Source organism: Erinaceus europaeus, chromosome X, assembly GCF_950295315.1.
Source record: "Erinaceus europaeus chromosome X, mEriEur2.1, whole genome shotgun sequence".
Classification (NCBI taxonomy): domain Eukaryota; kingdom Metazoa; phylum Chordata; class Mammalia; order Eulipotyphla; family Erinaceidae; genus Erinaceus; species Erinaceus europaeus.
In genome coordinates, this window is record NC_080185.1 from 1118193 (window position 1) to 1127884 (window position 9692).

Here is a 9692-nt window from a genome sequence, read left to right on the forward strand (position 1 = left end):
TCTGAGAGGCGTTTTATTGGGACAATGAGTGAGATCCAGGAGTCAACACCCCCGGAAGGAGTGGGGTCATCTGATGAGAATAGGGGGACTGTAGGGGAGTTCCAGGGTTCACAAATGGGCCCTGTGTTCCAGCTGTGAAAGAGCAGCATCAGTGAGGAGCCCCTTCAGGGGCTGGCCCCCGGCCCCCGGACTTCAGGATCCGCATGAATGTGTTCCACTCACTCTGAAGGACTTGGAACTTGTCGATGAGACTCTGCATACTCGCTGCAAAGAGAAAGCCACCGGACATTGAATGTGAGCCACGCAGAGACCCTTGTCCTGTCCCCAGGGCGGCTGCACCCCCCAGAGAGCAAGAGTGAGAGCGGAGCGTGTGGACCCCAGGTGTTGCCTCCCAGTGGCGAGAACATACCAAGCTGGTCTTTCAGGCTTGCGATTTCCTTCTGCAGCACCACACACTGAGCCGATGGGAGAGAGCTGTCAGCACACAGCACACCTTCCTCCCCTCCCCTCCCGTCCCCTCAGCCCCGCCCCACATCCCAGCACCCAGTGACCAGACTGCAACGGGACCACCGTGGCAGGGAAAGTGTTGCTCCTTCGACCCACTGGCCCGCCAGGCGCAGTACCTGAGGGCAGAATGGGGCTGCTGGGGAGAGCTGCAGCTTTTCCAGTGATGCATGAATTGGCCGTGGGCAACCTGAGAGAGAACACAGCTCTTGAATGCCAGGCCTGGCAGAGAAGGGTGTGCAGGGGGGTGACCTCAGTCTTCCCTCCATGCCTGTCTGCGAAGCTGGCCCAGTTGGCTCACCTACAGGGGCAGACAACCCAGGCCTGGGGCTTTCCAGGGTCCTAAGCAGAGCCAGTGATGATTCTCTTTCCTGTTGGCAAGGCATGGTCTTGCGCTCCGGATAGCTGTGCCCTCCACTGTGCCTTCTGCGGGGCAGGGGCAGGGGCAGAGGCAGGGGCATAGAAGATGGCCCGGGTCCAGGTACGTAAAGCTGAAACACACGATCTGGCTGACAGCTCCGTGCATGCACATACACAGATGGGGAGGGAATCTGGAGCAGCCTGGCTAGAGATTACTCTGTGCACAGGGCTGCCAACCATCCCCCACCCCACCCCACCCCTGCTGCCTACCCGCCTCTCTCCCTCCCAACCCCCTTGTGGCCACCCCTCTTGGAGGAAGACACCAACTGCAGCCATTGGCATTTCTTCCGCATTGGACCCTGTTCAATGGCCCTGACTTGGCATAGAGGTAACACCCCAGAGGATGGAGGGCCATGTGAGGATGAGCAGAGTAGGGACTCACTCACTTGGCCCTTTGGAGTTAGCTCTTTACTGGGGCTGTTGTTTTCTTGGGCCGCCAGCTCCAGCTCTCTGCTTATGTGTACAGATTTTCTTCTAGGGCTGCCGTGCTTGGACGGTTTGGTTCCTGAGGGGGCTTTGGGATACTTCTCTGCACCCCCAAATGCTGGAAGACCAGAAATAGGAGGAAAGGCAGCCGATGGTAGGGGCTCGCTCAGGACATAGGTCTGTGGGTGTGGTTCCATGGTTGTTTTTGATGAACACGGGCCTGAAGGCTTTTTGTCCTGAGATGTTCCCTTCCTCCTTGCAGCAGCTCGGGGCTGATGGCCAGACCTGCCCCCTTTCTTCCCTGCGACCATGCTGGGCGTTTTCTTCGACGGTGACTTGGTGGGAGAAGAGATGTCTAACTCTCTAGAAAACTGCCTCAGCATGGTCGCGGTGGATACTTGGGATCCAGGGGGCAGGGATGCCCCAGCGCTGCTAAATACGTTCCTTTGGAACCTCTCTCCGGGGAAGTGGCTCTTTCCCTTGGGGAAGAAGCCCACTTTTATGAGCTGCACATCAGGGAACTCCTCCGAGTGTGGGCCGCACACATCTTGGTCCGACTGTAAAAGATCAGGCAGTGTTTGTTCCTGGAGGCCCACGGGATAAGGTCCGGCGGCCTCGGGATTCCCCTAGCCTGTGGAGCCCACCAGCCCGAACCTCGGCCTCCTTGCCCCCCCACCCCCACGGTGGGGGGGCCTCCCCCCACCGCCCCGCCGCCCCCCCTGGGCCCTGGGCAAAGTCCTCTGACGGGGAAACACCTTATGGTCCTCCTCATCCTCGGGGGAACTCATCACTACGACTCTCTCAGGGCGCTGCGGCGCAGCCACCACCCTCCGCCGCCGGCGGCTAGCACCTTCTGCGCGGTGGGAACCTTGGCGACCAACGGCTGGGCGCCGTAGCCCAGAGCGCACCAATCAGCGAGTGCGACGTGGCCGCCCTTTGTGCGCTCCGCCAATAAGGGCCGAGCGCGCGCTGGGGGGAGGGGCGCAGGCTGTGGGCTCCAGGCTCTGCAGCGTCACTTCCGGTGGGGGCGATGGCTAAGGGGCGTCGAGCTCCTCGCGTGTCTAGGCCGGTCTATGCTGCCTGCGCGTGCGAAGGTTGCGTTCGCAGGGCAGAGGCTGGTCTGCGCACAGGGCAGTGAGGGTTGGCATGCCGACACCGGCGTTGCTCCTGAACTAGCTGCTCCTCAGCCTGCCTGGCGCCCCGATCCCAGGTTTCTCTGAAGCCTTGGATATCACATTTCCCCTCTCAAGAGGCTCCCAGCCCCAGCTGGCTGGCCTGCCTTCCCCCACGCCCCTGCCTGTTTCTTGCATGCCGACTGTGGGTAATCCATTGTCATCTGTATTGAAAGGAAAGTGGAGGACACCACAATGCCCTCCAAAAAGCCTGACAGTGCGAAGCCTCCCACATTTCCATCCCTCTCCCTCCTTGCCTCCCTTAAGGAGAGTCACTCAAGGGTTATTTATTTGTTTATTTGAAAAAGAGGAACAGATGAAAGGGGAGGAGAGAGAGAGAGAGAGAGAGAGAGAGACCTATAGCACTGCTTCACCATCCATGAAACTTCCCCTCTACAGATGGGGACCAGAGGCTTGAACCTGGGCCTTTACACATGGCGAAATATGCACACATGTGCACTTAACCACCTGTGCCACCACACCCAAAGGGTCTATTTCCACATACTCAGGGGCTCTCCCATCCTTGGGATTGTGCCACCCGTCTCATCAAAAGGGACTGACTTTCCATCTTCCTACATCCCAGTTGCTGCCCTGCTTTCCCTCACCTCTTCACCTCCCTCCCTTCTGTCACCTGTAGGCCTGTGTGACTGTCCCCAGGGTGTATCCTTGCACCTGGCCTTTGGTCCCATGTGCTGCTGCCTCCAGCATCTGTTCACACAGCTCCTTCGCTCTTTGTTCTTCTTTATTTCTGTTTTAAATTTTCATTATTTATATGTTGGATAGAGACCGTCAGAAATCAAGATGTGAGGGGACATAGAGAGGGAGAGAGAGAGAGACACCTGCAGCACTGCTTCACCACTTGCAAAGGTTTCCCCGTGCAGGTGGGGACCAGGGGCTCAAACCTGGGTCCTTGTGCCCTGTAACGTGTGCGCTCAGCCAGGCCGTGCCACCGCCCGGCCCTCTTTGTTATCCTTCAAAGCAAGTGTGCTTCCGCCATTTTCCCTTTTTGAAAACGAATGATCGGGAGGCATGTCAAGGGGTAAACTTCCGGCAGCACACAAAGGTATATGAGGAGCGAAGGCTGCCCTTCCCCTGCCTCCAGTCCTCCTCCTCAGGCCGCCAGCCAAGGCTTCTGCATCCTTCCAAAGTGATTTCTGCCAAAGTGTGTCAGAAAGGACAACGATTGTGGTTTTGCACCCACAGGGCAGCCAGTCTCGGTCCTCACCTGATTGCTGCACAGCGTGCCTTAGAGGCCTCTCCACCCCACCGTATATCCTCTGGGAGTCACAGTTGTCATGAAAAGTGCATGGCCTGGCGGCCAGGGAAGGGGCTAGTAGGTGGCATGCCTGGATCTCCTGCCTGAGGTCCTGGCAGCACCCCGGCATCACAGATGTGGCTCTCTCGCTGAGTCCCTCAAGTCCGAACAGTGCTTCCAGAGGCATTCCTCACAAACAAAGCTTTTTCTGTGGCACAGGTGCATTGTGGCTTCGTGGTGACATTTGACAGCTGGCTTGGACACGGGCAGGGCACTCATTCTTCCCGCGCTCTCCTCCCCCCACTTGCCGGCAGCCCTATTTCCTTGCCTAGCACAAGGCAGTGGGGCCAAAGAGAGGTAGGGAGAGCATGGGGACACTGATGACACTGAACCCCTCATGACCTCCCCAAACTCCACCTTCACACCCGTCTCATTGAGGGCTAGGGATTTCGAGAACATTCAGTCCACAACAGTGGGTCTTCTCTATGTCCCCAAAGCCACAGGATGTGACTCAAGCTATGAAAAAAAAGCTCTGTAGAGGGCCTCCCAGCCTAACTCGAGAGCGCCGCCACCAGGGGCTGCCAAGTCCCCCACAGATGGCCAGCAGGCTCTCCCATAGAGGTGGGGGCCGCTTTGAGAAAAACCCCCTTCCCCTCCCCAAGGTCATCCCACTGTCAGGAAGGACGTTGGGGGCGGTTGCGCCTGGGCACAGCACATGGGAGTGTGGAGGGTGACCTCTGTCCCAGCATGCCTATTTTCATAGCAGGGCACACTGGGGCAAGGTCACACTTACAGCTGAGTGTCACCTCCCCACCATTTGCTTTTCTGAGCTACTGGAGTCACTCTCCAAAAGAGCTGGCCAGTTCACACGGCCCAGGGGTACTGTCCCCAAACTCTCAGCAGCACTGGACGCTCTGAGAGACTTTCATTTGCCTTCATGCAATCAACAGAGGGAAGTCTCTGTCCTGTCTCTACCTGTGAATATGTACATTTCCTTCATAGAACCATGGAACGTCCTGGCCATTGGTTTGTATCCGAAGCATGAGTGCCGCATGGCTGTGTCAGGCTCCGTACAATTCCCTCTTCCTGTGCAAGTCCTTCTGCCGCTCACATGGCATGTGAGTCCTTCCCCATTTCAGAAGATGACTCTCGGCATAAGCAAACTGGCCAGGACGCTGTGCCCTGAGGTGAGCCCCCTCCACGCTGGCCGCCGGCATGTGGTCTAGGCCTCAGAATGTGGGTCCACAGCTGACCCTCCTGAGAGCCACCTTCACATCCTTATTTCTCAGGGTGTAGATGAGAGGATTCAGCATCGGGGTCACTGCTGCATAAAATATAGAGACGATTTTGTCCCCATCTTGGGACCTTTTGGTCTGGGGTCTGATGTAAATGTATATGAGTGTCCCAAAATAGATTGTGACCACCAGCAGGTGAGAGCCACAAGTGGAAAAAGCTTTCAGCCTGGCTTCAGTCTGCCTGATTCTCAGCACAGCCCTGAGGATGCAAAGATAAGAGATGAGGATGAAGAGCAGAGGCAGCGGCATGGAGACCACGGCACACACAAGCATCATGGCCTCAACAAGCAGAGTGTTGGAGCAGAGAAGCTTAAAGATGGCCTGGGCTTCACAGGAGAAGTGGTTGATAGCACTGTGCCCGCAGAAGCTGATGGGGAAGAGCAGGACGGGGAGGAGCGTGAGCAGGAAGGCTGTCCCCCATGCCAGCAAGGCCAGCGAAAGACACACCCGAGGGGACATGATCAGGCTGTACCTCAGGGGGTCTGAGATGGCCACGAAGCGGTCATAGGCCATGACGGCAAGCAGAAAGCACTGGGCCAGTGCCAGGAAGGCGCGGATGGCGAGCTGCGCAAAGCAGGCACTGTAGGAGATGGAGGGGAAGTTCCGCAGGCAGTTGGCCATGATCAGGGGCACAGCGCTGGTGGAGAAGAGCAGGTCTAGCAGAGACAGGTTGCTGAGGAAGAAATACATCGGGGTGTGGAGCTGGGGGCTGACTCCCACCAGGACGATGATTGTGCTGTTCCCTGCCACTGTCACGATGTAGAGCAGCAGCAGCAGCCAGAATAGGACACTCTGGGACATGGGGTGCTCAGACAGCCCCAAGAGAATGAACTCTGTCACCCTGGAGTGGTTCCCGACTTCCTGGTAGTTCATGGCCTCAGCTTCAGCTACAGGCAGGGAAGGAAAGCAGCAGAGTCAGGGGCTTGGCAAGGAAGAGCGTGCTGGTGGACAGCAGCCATGTCACCGAGCGCCATTCTAGAGTGAGCCGCCTCCAGCCATCGGCAGACCCACAGCCACGGTCTGCTGGCAAAGGAAAGGCCTGCCAGGCAGGGGAGCCGGCCACTGGCCCTCTGCCAGTTTCCCCTTCTCGTTAGATGTGACCACTGCCTTGTCACTCAGGAGCCACTGTGGTGGCACAGGAAATGGTCCCCAGCACACCGTGAGTGAGGGGCTCCACGTAGAGAGCGAGGCCATGGGATGGAGCCGCCAGAAGAGCCCCGTGTTCCTTCTTCCAGAGTCTGCACTGCTCTTAAGGGCACTCACGCCTCCCAGCACTTGGGATAGTGCCGTGGAGTGACAGCGACACACTCCCAGGAGACTGCAGCAGGAGCACCCAGGATCAGGGCGGGTCCTAACCTGTCTGCCCAGTGTCGCAGGTATGGGGCAGCGTGGCAACTTCTGTTACCTGAGGAGCTGGTTTCCAGTCCAGCAAAGGTGGAGAGCACAGGACTCTGAGCGATCCCCCCCAGTAGGCCCAGAATGGGATGCAGTGCGGTGTCAGCACAGCCCCCCAAGAACCACCTCTGATCACAGACCCTGAGTTGCCCCTGCACCCCTCCCTTGCCCCATTCTTGGGACCAGCTGCCTGTGTCTGTCTGGGAAGCCAGCAGCCCGCAGACAGTGAACTGGGCAGATGTGAGTGCGCTCCTCCCTTCCCAGGGGCGCAGGCGCTCTTCTTCCGCTGCCATCAACACTTCCCGTTTAGTTGGTCCCCAGATTCTGAGGTCCACCTGGGACAGGCACTGAGGACATCCCTCAGGTACATTCTTTCCAAGGACTTGATGGACTGTACGCCTGAGTTTTTCACCGCCTGCCACTGCCCTCTCCCCATACCCGTGACAGGTCAGCACCTCTGCAGCCAGACCACTCCCTCTAGAAGGGACATACGTGGAGCCATGCACAGTCCACTCTTCAGGTGGGCTGGGGCGGAGACAGCTGGCCCAAGGTCACCTCTGCTGGCCTTATTGAGCACAGAGAGACTTCAGAAACACACCGCATCTCAGGGGAGACAATTAGAGGCGTGTGCCAATGGGATTGCAGAGTAGCCTCTGTGGGCAGCCACGGCTGTGATGTGGTCCTGGTGGAGCAAGCAGGCCTGCTTTCTTCTTTTCTTTCATTGTTCTATCTTTTTTTTTTAGCAGCGCCAGAGAATGGACCCAGGGCCTTGTACATGTGCAAAGCCACCACGTAGCAGCCTCCCCAGCCCAGTGATTTCTTTTTTTTTTTTCTTTTAGATAGAGGAGAGATGGATAGAGAAGAGAGGGAGAAAGACATTCGAAGGAGAGTGAGGACAGACACCATAGAACCACTGCACCATTCATGGAGCTTCCTGACAGCTGCCCACAAAGCTCTCACGTGGTGTCAAGGTGAGAGCCTGGAGCACTGGTGCCAGCACAGAACGTGCTCCTCTGGGTGAGCTATCTCCCAGCCCACACTGATCCCTTAAGCCACTCAAAACACTAAGAAATAATCATTTAAAGGGGCAGGTCGGTGACAAACTTGGTAGAGTACACATTACATTGCTCAAAACCTGGGTTCACGCCCTCAGTCCCCAATGCATATGTCTTTTTCTCCCCCTCTCTCCCTCCCTCTCTCTCTCCCACTTCCCTCTCAATTTCTCTGTCTCTATCTAAAATAAATAAATACAAATTTTAAAAGAAAGGGAGGAAGAAACAGTTGACATCAGAACCTCATTGCCCAGCACACAGTACCTCGGTGTTCCTTGCGGGGCTACCTTTGAGGAGAGTGAGTATCTGAGGAGGAGGAAAGGAGGCCAGTGGGCTAGCTTGCTGGGTAAGGCACTGGCCCTGCCCTGCCCTTGGCCCAGGGCCACACGGGAGCTGGTGCTATGTCAATGGGGCGCTTTGCTTTGGTGCCTCTCCCTCTCTCCGTCTCTTCCCATCTGAATGCAGTGGAACTATGAGTATGAGAGACCCCAGCTCCGCAGTCAAGAGGGAAAGAAGAGAAATGACGTGTCTGTGACTGCAGTGTGGCAGGCAGAAAATCAACATTTGCTAAAGTAATACTCTTTAAACGTACAGAGAGGCCAGGAAGATGGTGCAGGGTACCCTGATGAGCCCTACCTAGCTGCACTCCCAGCATCACACGGAAGCACCATGCACAACACCGTGAGAACTCCACAGAGAGTGGCTAAGTGCTGTGGTCTCACTGTACCTCTGAAAATTGACACAGAGAGGTGCCTATTTGATATTGTAAACGCTCGAGACCCTAGCACTGAGTAAACAAGCCCTTTTTTAAAAAAAAAAATATATATATATATATATATTTATAAGATGGAAATATTGACAAGACCATAGGATAAGAGGGGTACAATGTCACACAGTTTCCACCACCAGAACTCCATATCCCATCCCCTCCCTTGAAAGCTTTCATATTCTTTATCCCTCTGAGAGCAGGGACCCAGGATCGTTGTGGGGTGCCTACGGTGGAAGGTCTGACTTTGGTAATTTCTTCCCCACTGAACATAAGCATTGGCAGATCGATCCACACTCCCAGTCTGTCTCTCTCTTTCCCTAGTGGATCAGGGGTATAGGGAGGTTAGGTTGGTTCCAGGACACATTGGTGAGGTCATCTGCCCAGGGAAGTTGGCATCATGGTAGCATCTGGAACCTGGTGGTTGAAAAAGCATTAAGATATACAGCAGAACAATTTGTTGACTAATCCTGAACTTAAAGGCGAGAATAGGGCAGATGAAGATCTGGGGGTCTCCATTTTGGAAAAAGCTAGTAGGTCTATTTTAGATATATTCCAAGGGGCCCATGGATTTACTAGTTTTTGCCTGAGCCGGGCATCTAAAATGCAGGTGGACCCAAGTTGTTGTCTGAGGAGATGGTGTCATAGTTGGCAAAAGGACTAGAAAGCTGGATCAGGGAAGAGAGTAGCTCCCAAATATGGGGAAAGTGTATAAATATTGTTAACCGTAAACCCCATCAATTTGATTTGATGTGGGGCCCAGAGTCAGCACAGGAGCCTGTGTGACCTCTGCATCCCTGTAGGCCTGAGCTCACATTCTGTGGTCACGGCTAGGAACATTCCAGGCTGCACTCATTTCAGGATCCATCTTCCTCGGGTGGTAGGTAGAGTGTGTTATCCAACCTCCCCTCAGAGAATGGAACAGTCCCTACCATTGTTGATCCACATTGAGGGCAAGGTCCCGTAGGGGCCCCCAAAGGGGTCCATGATGTTGTTCCAGATGGAGATGAGCAGTGACAGTGGAGAGAGGGATCTGTTAGAGGTCTAGGCCCATCATGTCTGTGTGGGAACCCCGGGGCTCCCTGACTAGGGCCGCAGGTGCTGGGGTGGCCTGGTAGTGACTAAAGAGTCATCATTGAAGTGTGCCAGTCTCTTGTCCTTGTCCAGCTTTTATAGTCCTTACTTTGTCTGACAAGGTGAGCTTCGGAGTGAGTGAGGGGAGTGAAACAGGAAGTAGGTGAGGAGGGTGTCTAGGTCTAAGTAGAAACTATTTCATTAGGTACTTTATGGAGTCTTTTTATAAAAATGCCTTTTATAAATATGTATTTGTTTACTCCCTTTTGTTGCCTTTGTTGTTTTATTGTTGTAGTTACTATTATTGTTGTTATTGACGTTGTACTTGTTGGA

General features: G+C 55.3%; 2 protein-coding genes across 2 annotated transcripts; both read right to left on the reverse strand.

Annotated features, from left to right (window-relative positions):
- Positions 1-2498, reverse strand: LOC132535908 (uncharacterized protein CXorf49 homolog). The gene is made up of 7 exons (XM_060183437.1): positions 2435-2498; positions 2201-2319; positions 1311-1934; positions 806-995; positions 624-694; positions 410-455; positions 1-264 (listed from the first exon to the last, which is right to left on the reverse strand). The coding sequence occupies exons 1-7, from the start codon at positions 2496-2498 to the stop codon at positions 149-151; spliced, it is 1230 nt and encodes a 409-aa protein (XP_060039420.1). The 3' UTR covers positions 1-148.
- A 2508-nt stretch (positions 2499-5006) lies between these two features.
- LOC103127408 (olfactory receptor 13H1-like) lies at positions 5007-5945 on the reverse strand. The gene has a single exon (XM_007538312.1). It carries the CDS (start codon positions 5943-5945, stop codon positions 5007-5009), a length of 939 nt encoding a protein of 312 aa, XP_007538374.1.
- Between the last annotated feature and the right edge of the window lie 3747 nt (positions 5946-9692).